Below are 18,667 nucleotides of genomic sequence, written 5' to 3' on the forward strand. Positions count from 1 at the left end.
CAGTTCATGTCTTGGAATGGGGTTTTCCTTGTAGCTGTCCTTTCATTTTGGCACATGAGCGAGCTGCAAGAGCTCACGCTATAGGAGCCTTTCATCCAGGTCCTAGATTTTAGCACTAATCTCAAGTTCCTCCCTGAAGTGGTACCACCCTTCCACCTTAACCAAACCGTAGACTCCCAGTCTTCTCTTCTCAGCCTGCTTCTATTGCGGATGGAGCATTGTATACATTAGATGTCAAAAGGGCTCTCATGTACTACATGGACGGGACCAAATCATTCTGTGAGTAAGACCAGCTCTTTGTTTCCTTTGCAAAGCCTCATATCGGTCACCCCCTCTAAAGCAGGCCTAATCATGTGGTTTGTCAAATGGATTCAAACATGTCCCCACAAGGCAAAGAGGGTTCAACCTGCTACGTAGGGTGCACTCCATTCACAGGACGGGGGCTACTCTGGCCTTCTAGGAAATATCCCTCTAGTGAAAAGAGGACCCACGTGGCAACCCCACGCACCTTTTATTAAGCACTTTTGTGTTGCTATCTTAGCCCATCAATAAGCTCTGAGTCAGGCTGTGTTAAGAACATTAGTTCAGACGTCTGCATCATTCACACTTTACATGTTCATATTATGATTATTTAAAATTGCAGGAAGTGAAAGTGGAAAATAATGTTGGTGTGCAGGGAGGGAGTTGCCGATTCTGGTCCACCTGTCCCTTTCTCTCCCCAGCAAAATAAACTATTGGGTGATCTGGGATTGTTGCTAGGCAAGCCTTTCAAGCTGGAGAGTGTAAACCAGTGCCGAATTGAAAGTTCACCATCTCCCACTGCTGGACTTCTTTGGTTTAGGTGAACCTAAGAGTTCTTTATCTCACCTCTCCTTATACTTAGTGGTTCCCAAAACCTTTTCCTCGCCACTGTCCAGTGGGTTTTAACTGCTCCTTTTTTTTTTTTTTTTTTAAGCATTCCTGAGAACAAATATACTTTAAGTAGATCGTGTTTTATCAATATGTCTTACCCCATTGGATTTTGTCTGCCGCTTCCTTGCCTGTCATGTCATTGCTTAGTCTATTCATCATTGCAATCATTTTTTAATACTGTGAGCTGTACTTGATTGCAATTAAAGTCCTTATTTTGAGTTATATTTTAATGGATTCTCAGACTTTAAATCTTGTCTGACAGTGAGCCCTCAACATTCTATAATATATAACCTCCAAGTTCGCACTCAACATAGGTCAAGTCTGCGTTTTCTAACTGCGTATCACTTTGAAAGTCGTCCATCATTTTATCTTTCGTTCATCGTTTTTTTTAAGTTGTCTGCTGGAAAACGGCTAGTAGTAGTGGGTTGGTCAAAGTACCTTTATTTATTTTTATTTTTTTGTTCTCCTAGTTCAGTGCTTCATCTCGTCTTCTGAGACTCAGATACTGAACCTTGGGACAACTTGAAAGCCGTGCTCTTGTTAACGCAAGAGTAACGTTTGTGAATTACGAAGCAAGTCTCCCCCTCCCAATACCACATATTTTAGGGATATATTCTGCTGAGCAAAGGGGGCCTTCTCGAGTACATTTTTTATATGTATTGAAGGACTCATGGGGTGTACTAATGGTGCAGGTAATAAGGTGATGTAGTTTCTTTTAGCAGCCAGTCTCACTGCTGCAGTTTTGGCATTTTGGAGCTGGGAGTTTATACAGACACACACACCTCATTCCCATCTTCACATATATCTATCTGCTGGTTAACATACCGTAATGTTTGAAATTTCGTTATTTTTGTTTGTTCATTTGCAGTTAGATCTGGTGGCTTGTGCTCACTAGATGCATAACCACTTTAGGTATGCACCCATATTTCCACTTTTGTTTTAACCATTAATGCCCTTATATATTGCTTGCAATCGTAAGGTACATTTTACAAAGCTTTCGCCAACTATGTTAAACCAATCTAACCATTTGATCCACAGTTATTCTGTACTAACAACCCCAGAGTCGTATGCTTGTGGTTTCCAGTTTTGTACTTAGGTAATGTTTTGTAATAGTCGTTCGACTTTATTGATTGGAGCCTTTGTTTGCGAACAGCAAAAGCAAGCTGATGGAGAGGAAATCCCTGGTGATGTACATTACAGTGCACCTACAACTATCAAGGCAAAGGAAGTGTTTCTTGGAGATTGATAAGTCGGTAGCCAGAAGTTAAAGCCACATCGTTGAATAGGAATATGTAGTCTTGGGCTTTTAAAATTGAGATAGCTCATTATCTAGGGCCTCTTACTCGATGTTGATGTCCATCTGCTCTGTCCACCCTCCATGTAGGACATAGGTTTTCTCTGGTGGACTGTAAAATCCAATGTTAAATCAAACAGCTGATTTTTATGTGCAGCCATTTCATGGGTACTGCGTTCAGGCCTGTGGCCCTAGAAAAGATCCATGCTACCTACAGTTGTTTGGGTATTCCGGTGGCAAATTCATTTTTGAAGTGCCATCAGGGTCCCTGATTGAGCGAACCTAATATTGAGATACCTCTGATATGCATCCTTTGTTACTGAATTAGGGAGGATTTTTTTTTAGAACTTGACAGAATGTAGTAGCATAAAGTGAAGGAATAGCACCTGCTGAATTTTACTCCGCATCCCGTGTCTGCAACAATGGTGGCAGTTGCAGCCAAAATTAGGACGTGGAGTATATGCACTGCCACACCTTCGCTCAACTCTTCATATTCGAGCCAATGTCTCTTACAGGGATCCTGATTGGACCTTTCTTTGTTGAGGACACATACTGTGGTGCTCCTAGTTAGCAACGTTAAAAAGCATTTTGTAATTCATTGGCACCCATATGGCCTTCATTGCAGCCTGCCTCTCTGGCAAAATTGCTATGCTGCGTTGTTGGAAGTTAATTTCTAGCCTCCCTTCCTTCAGCTAAATGTGCATCGTATTCTAAACTGATGGGATAGTGACACGAATGTTTTCTGTGGTTTTGAATCTATATGTCCAGGTTATCTTGAGATTTGTCTATGCTGGAAAAAAAGTTGGAAAACCAGTAAAACTTTTTTCTCTGGTTTCCTTGTTGATATGACAGCTTATTGGACAGCTCCACTGCACCCCAGCATGATTCATCACCTCCAAAACAAAAACTAACCTCTTCTTCAATAGGACCATTAATATAATTTCCTTGACTTCAAAGCTAGAGGTCACTTGTGCTGTGTCCGGCCTAAGATCTGTCCTTTGCATGAAGTGTTCAGTGTATGCATGATGGCATACCAGGCACTGAAAATCCAATGTCCGATTCTCTCCTGCATTCCATAGAGGCGAAGTTTTGTACTCTGTTCTTATACAAACGTTAATGATTCAGCAAGCCAAAATAGGTGTTGGTTTGCATAATTCGTAGGGATGCATTTTAATACATTGTCAGGACCGGTCGAACAGTTTGTTGCTCTAGGCAAGTCGACATAGCACACAAAACTGCACCCCATGAACTATCTTTTTTGGCTTGTAGGCGTTGTATTTTTGCCTTCAGAAAAACCCTTACTACACACAGCATTAGCACAGCTGAGGCAAATCAGAGGCCACCTGACCTCTGTCGAATTGTGTGGCTGCAACACATCACTGATAGGGTGGCTGTGAGCCAGCAAGCACAAATATGTAAACCCTTCAACCAGACTGTCTACAGGCTTCGAAACAAATGCAGCAGAGGTAGGCTTGTGCTGTATAGGCACGCGATACAATTTTGACGTTTTATATAATAAAGGGATTGTTTTTGTAGACTAAGGCTCCTGTACTTAAAGTTGAGGAAAAGCTTAGCGGTGTGGTCCGGACATAGGAACATGTGACGTCGTTTAACACTATATCACTCTACAGCGGGGTACTTTGTCCAGGTGCTAAAGTCAGAACACACCTACGTTTAGTATTTTTTAAATGCGGTCAAAACACGTTCTTCTACTTATAAATGTGAGAACCACGTCAGTGATGGTTTTCCATTGCACTTTACCAGTTTACATCATGAAATACTAGATTGCTGAAAGCCCCTTAAAACTGCTTTTATCTGATATTGAATTTGGCTGTTCGTGCTAGAGAACACACAGGAATCTTAGTGACCTTCCAATAACACAGTATGTGGCAATGATGTGTATTAAAGGGCAGCCACCAACTAAAAGAACCCAAGCTCGAAGATGTAAATCATGTTCTACGGATGTGCCTGTCGGCCCTTAAATTGTGCCTGGATGTCAGTCCTTCCGGTCTCTCCTTTGACATCGTCATCTGAGCTTACTGTCCTACTCTCCTTTCTTCTGCAGCTCCTACTTTTCTCTACAGTTCACTTCAGCCTCTCTCCTCCACAAAAAGAATTCACCTTTTCCAGTTTTGCTCTCTTGTGCTTTTAGTCGTAGGTTTTGAATTACTGCTCCTCATCCCACATTGTCAGCAGCTTTCCAACTGCCCCCTAGCGATGTTCTCCAGTTCCGAGTCTGTGCCCAGCATCCCAAGAGGTGGGCACACTATTTGCCGGAGTGGTAATCTGATTATGGTCACAGCAACAGTGAAATCCCACACCTTTACTATCCTGCACCACTTCTACCCCTTTTCACCACATTGAAAAAGCACACATGTTCTAAGTGGCTTGTACCACACCATATGTTCTTGAGTGCCCACAAGAAAATTAGTTGGAACCGAAATCACATGTGCATCAGGGCACTGCTCATCCATTATTTGTTAATTTGTTAGCAGTGGAGAGGGGCCACCAAGGTGGGGTTGATGTGACCCTCCTGTGCAGACTTCTGTTTCCTTGTATGGGATGTTTTGAAGTGAGATCTCCAATTTTGGCCTTTTCACTCCCCAGTGTCTCCCAACTGGAAATGTATGTTATCTGTTACCAATGAGCTTTGCAACGTAGTGCCTTTGATCATAATCTGCAGTACCCCTGATAATTCATCAGAACTACTGGTGCTACAGGCTGCAAGTAAGTTTTCTTCATGGCGACTTAAGTTTTGATAGTCTATTCTAATGAAAATTGACAGTGTTCCATAACACAGAAGCTAATCTCCATCCTGCCCAACTGTCAAACATGCCGACCCGTGTACTTTCAAATGACAAAATTATTTTTTTTAACTTATTTCCTATGCAAATCTCCCCTCTGTCAGGACCGTCCCTTCACCGGTACCCGGTCCATCAAGGTAGTTTTGTTTTTGTGATTCATCATCTTCTGTTAAGACAGTGATGATGGGAAGAAGGCTTTCAAGTCACCCATTTCCCAGTAAGTTTGGTTCTGTTGGTTGAAGAACGTTCTTTGTTTTTTCCTAAATAACTGGCACAGCATTGACTTTCACAGTTTAAGCATGTATCCTGGGGGAAGGCTGAAGGAATTGGAAGGGGAGTGGTGTTGAAGAGCGAAGTTGAGGCTAGGAGCGGGATTGCCTGTGAACTGCCAGGCAGCCATATTGACTGCTACTGAAATCTTCTTTGAAATTTATGTTGAATGATCGCTTTGGAGCTGCTCAGTTTAATCTGGCCACGTTGAAAAACAACATTGACTGGACCTTAGGCCTAGTATTAGTTTCATATCCCCTTTCTTCCCCCATGGGGATCTTGTATATGTTTGAGAACCTTCTTAAACATAGCAGGAATTGGGCCTAAGAAGTAGATTTACAAGTCAGACTCAGTGCTGATTTTATTTTGTGCAACAGCCACCGCATCCCCAACTCTGTGACAAACTCTACAGACTTGCTACCTAGTTAGATGGAGCGCAAGGGAACTAAAGGGGAAATGATCAGGACAGGGACTCGATGGGTACCTAGTAGGTCACCTATGCTTCTTTATTTTGTCTTTGCTTTGAGAGGCATGACTGTTCTGTTCTAGCAGAGGAAATATACCACATATGTACTCGGCAGTTTGCAAAATTATCACCTTAGCACATGTGTAGTACAGGGAGGAGAGAATTTCATTAGAATAAAAGGCTGTCTTAAAGATAAGATCGTCATTAGAAATAACTCGCATCAGAAGGGTGAGACCTGTAGTTTAGGACTTGGCTACACAAAATTGAAAAGTCGGAGTTGCATTGTTTCCCTTAAAATGAAGGAACCGATATATCTAGCAGGTACTGCCATTCATCTGTCAACTCAATGGGACGTTCATTTCAAATGTCACTGTGCAGTTCTCAAATTGCATAACTTTCATTATTCTACGCTAACTGGTGACGATCTGGCATTTTGGTTTGTGGTAGTGTACCTAGTAGTTGGCCTCCAGAATGGCCAGGCTGTATCTTCATCCCATCCCCTTCCTGCAATACAACTGTCTACCACCGGTATGCATACACAGTTCTGTAACTCTAGTTTAAGCTACAAGTACATTTTGGAGAAAGGCTAAAGGAAAGCTTGTATCTCGGTGGCTTGAGAGGTTCGTCCTGAGCAGTTTGGTGCCTTTGTATGCAGGTATAAATGCAGGTATGTAGATGGTATTTGCATAGCTCAAATCTTTCCAAATAGCAGTGGAGCTCTGACCAGGGTCACTGGCAAGGAAATAAGTGACTGGAGTACAAACCAAGTTCCAAAGTAGAGGTGGGGTGGTACTTTGTGGTGATACACTGCTCTTTAGAGAGGTGTCTTCAGCTCATTTCTAATTGGAGCAGGATTGAAACAATCCCGAGGAATACAGGGATGATTTTCCAGATAATGGGTGTATAAATGAAGGCCTGATGCCTTTTTTCCCCAATGTATGCCCTTGTAAGTCTCCAGTCTGGTGTTCTAGCTGTGGGTGTGCCTAGAGCTAACGGATAGCGTGGGAGTAGTTGGAAAGTCTGGGAGGAGAAAGGGTGTTGCCATCATCCAGATGCAAAAAGTATGAGGGCTTTAATGGCAGTTCTGAAGCAGGTTTCTAGGAGGAATGGCGCCAGTTTGTTTAGAAGATGTTACATGACACTATTTATTCTCTGAGATGTGAAGTTGGTGTTCTAGGATGAATTAAGACAATTTGGCAATGGGTCAAAGCTGGGGTCCTAATCCATCCATGTTAATTCTGTTGAGCCATTTTTGGAATAGTTGTTGCTAATAGTTCTAGTAGCCTCAAGTATCCATGTGAAGTGCCTTCAAAAAGGTCGTCCTAAGATGGGTGTGAGATCTAGAAATCTACCTTGCAACTAATCAAAGTAATGCTGTGCAATGACCTGAAGAGGATGACTTCAGATGCTGATTGCATATTTTAAGGCTTTGGTTCATGCACTGCATTTTCAATCTTTGTGAATGTCGGGCATTAAGTACTCACCTTTAAAAGACAGTTCAATAGGAAAATACCTACTGTGAGAAGGTAGCCTCTTTCTAGCCTTGTTACCCCCACTTTTGGCCTGTTTGTGAGTGTATGTCAGGGTGTTTGTCACTGTTTTCACTGTCTCACTGGGATCCTGATAGCCAGGCCTCAGTGCTCATAGTGAAAACACTGTTTTCAGTATGTTTGTTATGTGTCACTGGGATCCTGCTGGTCAGGACCCCAGTGCTCATAGGTTTGTGGCCTATATGTATGTGTCACTGGGACCCTGTCACACAGGGCCCCAGTGCTCATAGGTGTGCATGTATATGTTCCCTGTGTGGTGCCTAACTGTCTCACTGAGGCTCTGCTAACCAGAACCTCAGTGGTTATGCTCTCTCATTACTTTCAAATTGTCACTAACAGGCTAGTGACCAATTTTACCAATTTACATTGGCTTACTGGAACACCCTTATAATTCCCTAGTATATGGTACTGAGGTACCCAGGGTATTGGGGTTCCAGGAGATCCCTATGGGCTGCAGCATTTCTTTTGCCACCCATAGGGAGCTCTGACAATTCTTACACAGGCCTGCCACTGCAGCCTGAGTGAAATAACGTCCACGTTATTTCACAGCCATTTTACACTGCACTTAAGTAACTTATAAGTCACCTATATGTCTAACCTTTACCTGGTAAAGGTTAGGTGCAAAGTTACTTAGTGTGAGGGCACCCTGGCACTAGCCAAGGTGCCCCCACATTGTTCAGAGCCAATTCCCTGAACTTTGTGAGTGCGGGGACACCATTACACGCGTGCACTACATATGGGTCACTACCTATATGTAGCTTCACAATGGTAACTCCGAATATGGCCATGTAACATGTCTATGATCATGGAATTGCCCCCTCTATGCCATCCTGGCATAGTTGGCACAATCCCATGATCCCAGTGGTCTGTAGCACAGACCCTGGTACTGCCAAACTGCCCTTCCTGGGGTTTCACTGCAGCTGCTGCCAACCCCTCAGACAGGCATCTGCCCTCCTGGGGTCCAGCCAGGCCTGGCCCAGGATGGCAGAACAAAGAACTTCCTCTGAGAGAGGGTGTGACACCCTCTCCCTTTGGAAAATGGTGTGAAGGCAGGGGAGGAGTAGCCTCCCCCAGCCTCTGGAAATGCTTTCTTGGGCACAGATGTGCCCAATTCTGCATAAGCCAGTCTACACCGGTTCAGGGACCCCTTAGCCCCTGCTCTGGCGCGAAACTGGACAAAGGAAAGGGGAGTGACCACTCCCCTGACCTGCACCTCCCCTGGGAGGTGTCCAGAGCTCCTCCAGTGTGCTCCAGACCTCTGCCATCTTGGAAACAGAGGTGCTGCTGGCACACTGGACTGCTCTGAGTGGCCAGTGCCACCAGGTGACGTCAGAGACTCCTTGTGATAGGCTCCTTCAGGTGTTGCTAGCCTATCCTCTCTCCTAGGTAGCCAAACCCTCTTTTCTGGCTATTTAGGGTCTCTGTCTCTGGGGAAACTTCAGATAACGAATGCAAGAGCTCATCCGAGTTCCTCTGCATCTCTCTCTTCACCTTCTGATAAGGAATCGACTGCTGACCGCGCTGGAAGCCTGCAAACCTGCAACATAGTAGCAAAGACGACTACTGCAACTCTGTAACGCTGATCCTGCCGCCTTCTCAACCGTTTTCCTGGTGGTGCATGCTGTGGGGGTAGTCTGCCTCCTCTCTGCACCAGAAGCTCCGAAGAAATCTCCCGTGGGTCGACGGAATCTTCCCCCTGCAACCGCAGGCACCAAAAAGCTTCATTACCGGTCCCTTGGGTCTCCTCTCAGCACGACGAGTGAGGTCCCTCGAATCCAGCGACTCTGTCCAAGTGACCCCCACAGTCCAGTGACTCTTCAGTCCAAGTTTGGTGGAGGTAAGTCCTTGCCTCACCTCGCTGGGCTGCATTGCTGGGAACCGCGACTTTGCAGCTACTCCGGCCCCTGTGCACTTCCGGCGGAAATCCTTTGTGCACATCCAAGCCTGGGTCCACGGCACTCTAACCTGCATTGCACGACTTTCTAAGTTGGTCTCCGGCGACGTGGGACTCCTTTGTGCAACTTCGGCGAGCACCGTTTCACGCATCCTCGTAGTGCCTGTTTCTGGCACTTCTCCGGGTGCTACCTGCTTCAGTGAGGGCTCTTTGTCTTGCTCGACGTCCCCTCTCTCTTCAGGTCCAATTTGCGACCTCCTGGTCCCTCCTGGGCCCCAGCAGCGTCCAAAAACGCCAAACGCCCGATTTGCGACTAGCAAGGCTTGTTGGCGTCCTTTCGGCGGGAAAACACTTCTGCACGACTCTCCAAGGCGAGAGGGATCCGTCCACCAAAGGGGAAGTCTCTAGCCCTTTTCGTTCCTGCAGAAACCTCCGCTTCTTCTGTCCAGTCGAAGCTTCTTTGCACCCGCAGCTGGCATTTCCTGGGCATCTGCCCATCTCCGACTTGCTTGTGACTTTTGGACTTGGTCCCCTTGTTCCACAGGTACCCTAGATTGGAAATCCACAGTGTTGCATTGCTGGTTTGTGTCTTTCCTGCATTATTCCTCTAACACGACTACTTTGTCCTTAGGGGAACTTTAGTGCACTTTGCACTCACTTTTCAGGGTCTTGGGGAGGGTTATTTTTCTAACTCTCACTATTTTCTAATAGTCCCAGCGACCCTCTACAAGGTCACATAGGTTTGGGGTCCATTCGTGGTTCGCATTCCACTTTTGGAGTATATGGTTTGTGTTGCCCCTATCCCTATGTTTCCCCATTGCATCCTATTGTAACTATACATTGTTTGCACTGTTTTCTAAGACTATACTGCATATTTTTGCTATTGTGTATATATATCTTGTGTATATTTCCTATCCTCTCACTGAGGGTACACTCTAAGATACTTTGGCATATTGTCATAAAAATAAAGTACCTTTATTTTTAGTATAACTGTGTATTGTGTTTTCTTATGATATTGTGCATATGACACTAAGTGGTACTGTAGTAGCTTCACACGTCTCCTAGTTCAGCCTAAGCTGCTCTGCTAAGCTACCATTATCTATCAGCCTAAGCTGCTAGACACCCTATACACTAATAAGGGATAACTGGGCCTGGTGCAAGGTGCAAGTACCCCTTGGTACTCACTACAAGCCAGTCCAGCCTCCTACACCTACTTACCGTTTTAATAGTGGGATGGCTCCGGCACTGTTCAATGAAATATAAGCCTGATCAGATGAGACGATGTAAATCCTGTCTGCGTTCTGAGCTCGTGTGCACATCACTGGAAGCAAAGTCTCCTTAGTCTTCCATTTTGGGAGCAGAGTTGTAATGGCAGGCCTGTTTGTATGTTTTTTTCTACATGGATTGAAATTGTTTCTCTCCACAGAGAGGTGCTTGGAAGACCACGAACTTGTAGCCCACGTTCAGTCAATGATGGGAACGGACAGTAAATTTTTGTTCCGGAAGAACTATGCAAAATATGAATTTTTCAGAAATCCTGTGGTGAGTGGTTTTGTTTTCTTACAGATGCATTGCATGTACAGCTGGATACTTGAAGGCCTTGCAAGCCAGGCCTTGTCATTGATGGAGTAATTAAAGCAAGCAGTTGCTCAATTAAGACGTTGGCTTTTCATAAATAAAAAAAAAAAAAAACTGGCACATGGTCCATTGGTAAATCCTTTTTAATTAAAATAAGGAATGGCAAGTGTTCAGAATTAAACCATTGCCTCGGATTCTGGGAAGTATTTCAGCCACAGTGTCAACCTTTTTCCAGTGACGCTGGAAGGTCAGAATTAGTGGACCCGGAAGGAGAGGATGTTCGAATGGACTTGACGCATTACTGCAAGCAGAAGCTTATGAACTGCACAGTGCCCAATTCCGCGGAGTGATCGCTTGGTTATTGATGTCGACTATAATTTTGAGTGAACTGCAGGTTTGCTAACTTTGCCTTAGGTGAAAAAATGTCCCATATTCTCTAATAGCTCTACCATAAAGAAATGCAGCCGTACACGACAGGCTTTTAGCCTGAAGCCCTCAAATATAATCTTCAAAAATTGGCATTTGTTCTCGATTTAAAAAAACGTTATCCCCTTTGAGTTGTGTAGTAGACCATACGTCTGTGGTTCTAGTCCCGGTGCTTTTTTATTGTTGTACTTTTACAAATGAACCAGGCCCAAAAGGAGGCTGTATATACTTTGCATTTGAAGAATCTAAGACTTTTTAACATAGGTGTATGCATTGTATTACTTAATGTACCACATGGAGAGCTTTAGATCCTGGTGCATCTGAAACCGAGAACACATGATAACCTAAAACAATTAGAAAACATTTGTGTATAGGTTACTTCTATAGCTCTTCAATTGCATTTAGTATGCCTTTTTCTAGTAATTAAAGTAGCCAAGTGGTACCAGTATCTGGCAGAGTACTATCCCGTTGTTTAAAGCGTTCGATGCCCCCTTAATGGCTAACCGCACCTACTTGAAAGGACCATAGCAAAACTTTCCAAAGGTCTCACTGATCAGCCACCAAAAAAAATCTTCTAAAATGGTTGTGGACAGTGGCGTAGCGTGGGTTGTCAGCACCCAGGGCAAGGCAAGTAATTTGCGCCCCCTAACCCGTGGATTTTAGCACCCCCCAGATGTTGCGCCCGGTGCGGCCGGCCCCCCCTGCACCCCCCACGCTACGCCACTGGTTGTGGAAGTTATGACATTGTGACCCATTGTAGTACTGTAACTGTTTGTTCGATGGCATGTGTGGCTGTAGATACATGTTTTGCATAAGTCTGCCATCTAGTGTTGGGTCCTGAGTGTTGCAAGATGTTTTTGTTCAAAGAATCTTTGAGTCACGAGATTCAGTGCTTCCTATAGTGCTCATGGGCAATGAGTCCTTTGTTTGTTTTTTCTCTCCACCATTGGGTTCGGACGTGTTTTACTTTTGCTCCAGTATTCCACGGCACACAACGGGTGACACTCCTGAAGATTTGGAGTCAGATGTTCAGTAGGACATTGAAAGCCAGCCTCTCACCTCTGTGCAACCTGTGAGTACATCAGCCCTGGCCTCCCATGTAAAGACTTTAAAAAAGCCCAAAAAAGAGGTTGTTGGTCCACCACTGCCCCCAGACCATGGTCGGATCAGAAAATTACATTTGGATGTCCCACCTTTCGGCTCAGCACCGAAAATAGCCAAGACTAAAACGTCTTCGGCATCGACCTCTGGCTTAACACTATCTCATTCAGCCTTGGTATCGAGTTGAACCTTTGACCCGAGTGCTTCTGCTCCAAGCAAAAAGCCATCTACATCTGCGTTAGAGCTGACCGCTTTGAGCCAACACAAGGCTTCCTCTCTGAATGCTTCAGAACAGAAAATTCTGCCTTCCCAAGATTTGAGCTGTTCAGAAGCAGCATTACTAGTGGAGCCAATCCTTGAAATAATGGACGCTCGTCAGCACCAGCTCCATATTCAAAAGGGAACAGGACAAATTCTTGCTTCTCCTGTCCCAATTAAGAGGAAAATTACTTTTCAGGAGACTTTGGACACTGCTCCACCACCTAAAAAGGTCTCCAGGGACAAGACTCTAATTCAACCTCAGCGTTCCACCATCTCCACAATCTCCTCCACCTATTATTGAACCACAATGTTCACCATCACTTCAGGGAAATGATTTGGGGAGATATCCCACAATACCTAGAACAATGGGATTCAATGATCCAGATCCCATACTTCCAAATTACCCTGATTTGTACCCTGCATGCCCTTCACCTTCTGAAGACGCAACATAATTTCAGGAGGTCATAGCACCAGCAGCTGCATATCATAATGTACAAATGCATTCTGACACATTTGAGGAAGATTTTCTTTTTGACACACTGACTGCCACTAATAAAGAAAGTCTGTTTCTGCCCATGCTACCAGACATGGCACAGACACTTTCAAAGAGCCGGTTCGATCTAGTCATTACTTCAAGAGTTGCAAGATTTATAAGTCGGCCCCTACAGAGATCATTATTTTTATTTATATATATGTCACAAATATCCCCTGACTGTTGTTGTCAGCCCGGAAACATGCTAACAGTCAATCAACTGGAAATGTACTTCCCCTTGACAAAGTAAAAACAATAAAAATAGATGCAGCAGGAAAACAAGTAGCTGCACAAGCAGCCAATCATTGGCGTATTGCCAATTCACAGGTACCCCTAACACGCTATAATAGGGGTCACTGGGATAAAATGGAAGACTTCCTCCAGTATTTTCCAGAGGAGCATCGCAAAAGGGGACAAATGGTTTGAGGGCCAAACTATTTCAAATAATGCCATTAGCTGTGCAACTGGTGCTGCTGCATGTGGTGTTAATACCGGCATCATTATTGAAAGGCATGCTTGGCTCAGATGTCAGGTTTCAAACCTGAAATTCAACAAGTGGTTCTAAATATGCCTTTTGACAAACAACATCTGTTTGGCCAGGAGGTGGACACCACTATTGAAACATTCAGAAACAAAGGCCATGGGGGGCCCTACTCATTATACCACAAAGGTTTAATTTTCATTGCCAACAATTCAGGGGAGGTTTCAAACCCTCATGTAATGTACCCTCCACCTCACAAGCTAAACAAGGCATCAGTTTCTAACTTGGACGTTCCTTTAGAGGGTTGTATAGAGGTGTAAGCACTAAAGGCAGAGGTAAGGCATCCACCTCTAGAGGATCTGCCTCTAATACACACTAGTGACTACTTATACCTTCCACAGGCTCACACCTCTCTAGGGGAAAGATTAATGGAGTTTTGCCAACAATGGTCCAATATCACCACAGACCATTGGGTTCTATCAATTATCGGACATGGTTACTGCCTAGAACGCATGTCTACCCCTCCACATATCTCCCCTCGCGCTCACTGGCATTCACAAGACCATCTTGCTATTCTAAAAGAGGTACAATCCATTCTTCTCAACGGGGGCTGTAGAGCTGGTTCCTTTCTCACAACAAGGTCTAGGAGTATATTCCATATGCTTCCTTATAACAAGGATGGGTCACTAAGGCCAATTCTAGACCTCAGGCCACTCAATGCTCTCAGAGCATTTCCATGTGGTCGCTTTCTGAGATATTTTTCCCCTATTACAACAAGACAACATCTTGACAGCTCTAGATCTAAAGGATGCATACTTTCACATTCCTATTCACCCAGCACACCTCAAGTATCTAAGATTTGTCATTGCGGGGAAACCTTATCATTTCAAAGTCTTACCATTCAGGGTGACCACTGATCCCAGGGTCTTCACAAAGTGTCTTGCAGTGGTTGCGTCATTTCTCAGAAGACAACACATACTTGTATTCCCCTACTTGATGGTTGGCTCATCAAAGCCAGTACCATCCATCAGTGTCAGTCATATCCAAGCCACAATAGATCTTCTCCAAACTCTAGAGTTCACAATCAACTTTCTCAAATCCCACTTCCAACCTCTACAGATACAGCCCTATTTGGGAGCAGTCCTCAGTACTCAGTGTGCTTTGGCATATCCAAACCCTGCTCAAATTAAAACCTTTTTAGACTTTCCTTTCACAGCTACAACAAAACTAATCTTGCCCAGTAAGAACAGTGATGCAGTTGTTGGGGATGATGGTGTCGTATATTGTCATAGTTCCCTATGCCAGACTATACATGTGCCCCTTACAGCAGTATCTCTCGTCAGTAGCCTCAATTACAGGTTCATCTGCAGGATGTAGTGTTGTTGAAGCACCAGACTCGCTGCTCACTGCAATGGTGGAATCTTACCAACCTTTCCAGGGGGTGGTCCTTTCAAGACCCTGTACCTCGGATCACTCTGACTACAGATGCATCACAAACAGGTTGGAGAGCACATCTCAACAACCCCACAAACAAGGGTATGGGATCCAGTTCAATACATTTATCACGTCAACTATTTGGAGTTACAGGCAGTCTTTCTAGCACTCTGAGCTTTTCTACCTCATCTCTCCTCCAAAGTTGTTCTAGTCTGCACAGACAACATGACAGCCATGTATTCTCTGCAGAAACAAGAGGACACGGTCTTCTCAGCTGTTCCTACTTGCTCAGACAATTTGGAAATGGGCAATTCACCACCACATTCACTTACTGGCAGTTTGTCTTCCAAGGATGAAGAATCAATTTGCAGACCTCCTCAGCAGGAAGCAGCAACAAGTCCACACATGGGAACTCCCTCCATAATACCCCACCAAGTACTTCTATCAGCACTTTTAAACGTGGGGGACACCAGAAATAGATCTCTTTGCCACCACACAAAATTCAAAATGCCAGAACTTTGCATCCAAATACACACACCCTCAGTCCAAGGGAAATGCTCTGTGGCTGAATTGGTCAGGGATATTTGCTTATGCTTTTCCACCTCTCCCAGTCATTCAGTCTCTAGTTCAGAAAATGAGACAAACCTCACTCACTATGATCCTTGTAGCTCCCATATGGCTACCTCAACCTTGGTTCACAACCCTGCTGGATCTTTTGCTGGTTCCTCACAAGAAACTCCCCAGCAGACTGTACCTTCTCACTCAGTCAATGTCAAATCAGACCTTCAGATCCCAAGACACTCAGTCTTGTGATAGGGTTCTTGAGGTAATAGAATTCGGTTACTTGAATCTCCCCTCTGAATGCATGGAAATTCTTAGGGAAGACAGTGTCATGCTGCAATATGAAACACATTCACCCATTCAAAGCCTCAGTTCAGGACACTGTTACTTGTTACATTTACAAAATGCAAACTTGGCATACTCATCTATTAGACTGCATTTGGCAACTATAGCTGCTTACCTTCAGAACAGACAACATACCTCTTTATTCACGATTCTGGTTATTAAAACCTTCATGGAAGGTCTCAAGAGTCATCCCACCCAGGACTCCCCCAGTCCCAATATGGAACCTAAATGTTGTCCTCACTAGACTCATAGGTCCACCTTTTGAGCCTATTCTTTCTTGTTCTTTGCAGTTCCTTTCATGGAAGGTAGCCTTCTTGGTAGCTATCACTATTTTAAGGCGTGCAAGTGAAATACAGGCTTTAACTTTAGAAGAACCATTTTTCAACTACAAAATGATAAAATAGCTTGTAGGACAAATCCTAAATTCATTCCAAAAGTGGTTTCACAATTTCATATTAATCAGTCAATTGAGTTACCTGTCCCCCCCCCCAAACCAGACTCAGTCGCAGAGATAGCTCTTCACACACTTGACACTGAGAGCCCTCTTATGTATATTGACTGAACTAAGCAGTTTAGGAAATCTAAACAGCTTTTTGTAGCGTTCTCCATGCCTCAAAAAGGTAATCCCATTTCAAAAAATGGTAAAGCCAGACGGATAGTCAAGTAAATTCAAACTTTTCTAAAAGACAGTTGCCTGTTACTCCTAGGGCTCATTCCACTAGAAGAAAGGGTGCCTCTATGGACTATTTAGGTAACATTCCAGTTGCTGACATTTGCAAAGCAGCTACTTGGTCTACACCATATATATTTACTAAACACTTTTTTGTAAATGTTTTAGCACAGCAACAAGCTAATGTTGGTCAAGCTGTGCTTAGGACACTGTTTCAAGCCACTCCAACTCCTACAGGCTAGCCACCACTTTATTGGAGGGGACTGCTTTACAGTCTATGCAAATAATGTGTATCTACAGCCACACATACCATTGAATGGATAATGCTACTTACCCAGTAGACATCTGTTCATGGCATGATGTGCTTTTTTTTTATTTTATTTTTTAAATCTGGTCCAAAAACAAAATCGCTAACTAAGGAAATGCCTCCTTGGCATGGTTGCCCCCTGACATTTAGCCTTTGCTGATGCCAAGTTTTGATTGAAAGTGTGCTGGGACCCTGCTAACCAGGCCCCAGCACAAGTGTTCTTTAACTAAACTGTACCTCTGCTTCCACAATTGGCACACCCCTGGCACTCCGATAAGTCCCTTGTAACTGGTATCCCTGGTACCAAGGGCCCTGATGCCAGGGAAGGTCTCTAAGGGCTGCAGCACGTATTATGCCACCCTGGGGACCCCTCACTCAGCACATGCACACTGCCTCACAGCTTGTGTGTGCTGGTGGGGAGAAAATGACTAAGTCGACATGACACTCCCCTCAGAGTGCCATACCCACCTTTCACTGCCTGTGGCATAGGTAAGTCTCCCCTCTAGCAGGCCTTACAACCCTAGGGCAGGGTGCACTATACCACAGGTGAGGGCATATGTGCAGGAGCACTATACCCTACAGTGTCTAAGCAAAACCTTAGACATTGTAAGTGCAGGGTAGCCATAAGAGTATATGGTCTGGGAGTTTGTCAAACACTAACTCCACAGTACCATAATGGCTACACTGAAATCTGGGAAGTTTGGTATCAAACTTCTCAGAACAATAAATGTACACTGATAATCTTAGAGATGCCCCCTGAATACCAATCCGACTTCGAGTGGGGCTGACCAGTTTCTGCCAGCCTGCCACAACCAGACGAGTTGCTGTCCACATGGGGGGGAGAGTGCCTTTGTCACTCTGTGGCCAGGAACAAAGCCTGCACTGGGTGGAGGTGCTTCACACCTCCCCCTGCAGGAACTGTAACATCTAACGGTGAGCCTCAAAGGCTCATCCCCTTTGTTACAACGCCCCAGGGCATCCCTGCTAGTGGAGATGCCCTCCCCTCTGGCCACTGCCCCCACTTTTGGTGGCAAGGCTGGAGGAGATAATGAGAAAAACAAGGAGGAGTCACCCACCAGTCAGGACAGCCCCTAAGGTGCCCTGAGTTGTTGAGGTGACCCCTGCCTTTAGAAACCCTCCATCTTAGTTTTGGAGGATTCCCCCAATAGGATTAGGGATGTGCCCCCCTCCCCACAGGGAGGGGTCACAAAGAGGGTGTAGCCACCCTCCACGACAGTAGCCATTGGCTACTGCCCTCCCAGACCTAAACACACCCCTAAATCTAGTACTTACGGGCACCCAAGAACCTGAGTCGAAGACCAGTTACCTCTGAAGCCTCAGAGGACTGCCCTGACCCCCAGGACCAACAAACTCCCGTGAGCAGCGGCTCTGCTCACCAACAGCAACATCTTTGAAACAAAGAAGCAACTTTCAAAGAGCTCACTTCCCGCCGGAAGCGTAAGACTTCACACTCTGCACCCGACGCCCCGGCTCAAGATCCAGAGAACCAACACCGCAGGGAGGACTCCCTGGCGACTGTGACCCCGTGAGTAGCCTGAGACAACCCCCCCTGAACCACCACAGCGACGCCCATAGAGAGAATCCAGAGGCTCCCCTGACCGCGACTGCCTGTAACAAGGGACCCGACGCCTGGACGAAGTACTGCACCCGCAGCCCCCAGGACCTGAAGGCACCGAACCTCAGTGCAGGAGTGTCCCCCAGGCGTCCCTCTGCCTAGCCCAGGTCATGGCTGTCCCGAGAAGCCCCCGTGCCTGCCTGCA

The 18,667-nt window shown here is 45.1% G+C and overlaps 1 protein-coding gene across 6 annotated transcripts in view; it reads left to right on the forward strand.

Annotated features, from left to right (window-relative positions):
• The window catches only part of GRB10 (growth factor receptor bound protein 10), a 573,160-nt gene that overhangs the window by 414,606 nt on the left and 139,887 nt on the right, over positions 1–18,667 (forward strand). For all 6 annotated transcript variants that reach the window (XR_011199846.1, XM_069216800.1, XM_069216783.1 and 3 more), the window contains one exon: positions 10,617–10,732. Coding sequence is in view for 5 of the 6 variants with exons in the window: in XM_069216800.1 (XP_069072901.1) it covers positions 10,617–10,732 (116 nt within the window). In the remaining variant the exon portion in view is untranslated. The remainder of the gene's footprint in view (positions 1–10,616; positions 10,733–18,667) is intronic.

This window comes from Pleurodeles waltl, chromosome 2_1 (genome assembly GCF_031143425.1).
Source record: "Pleurodeles waltl isolate 20211129_DDA chromosome 2_1, aPleWal1.hap1.20221129, whole genome shotgun sequence".
Classification (NCBI taxonomy): domain Eukaryota; kingdom Metazoa; phylum Chordata; class Amphibia; order Caudata; family Salamandridae; genus Pleurodeles; species Pleurodeles waltl.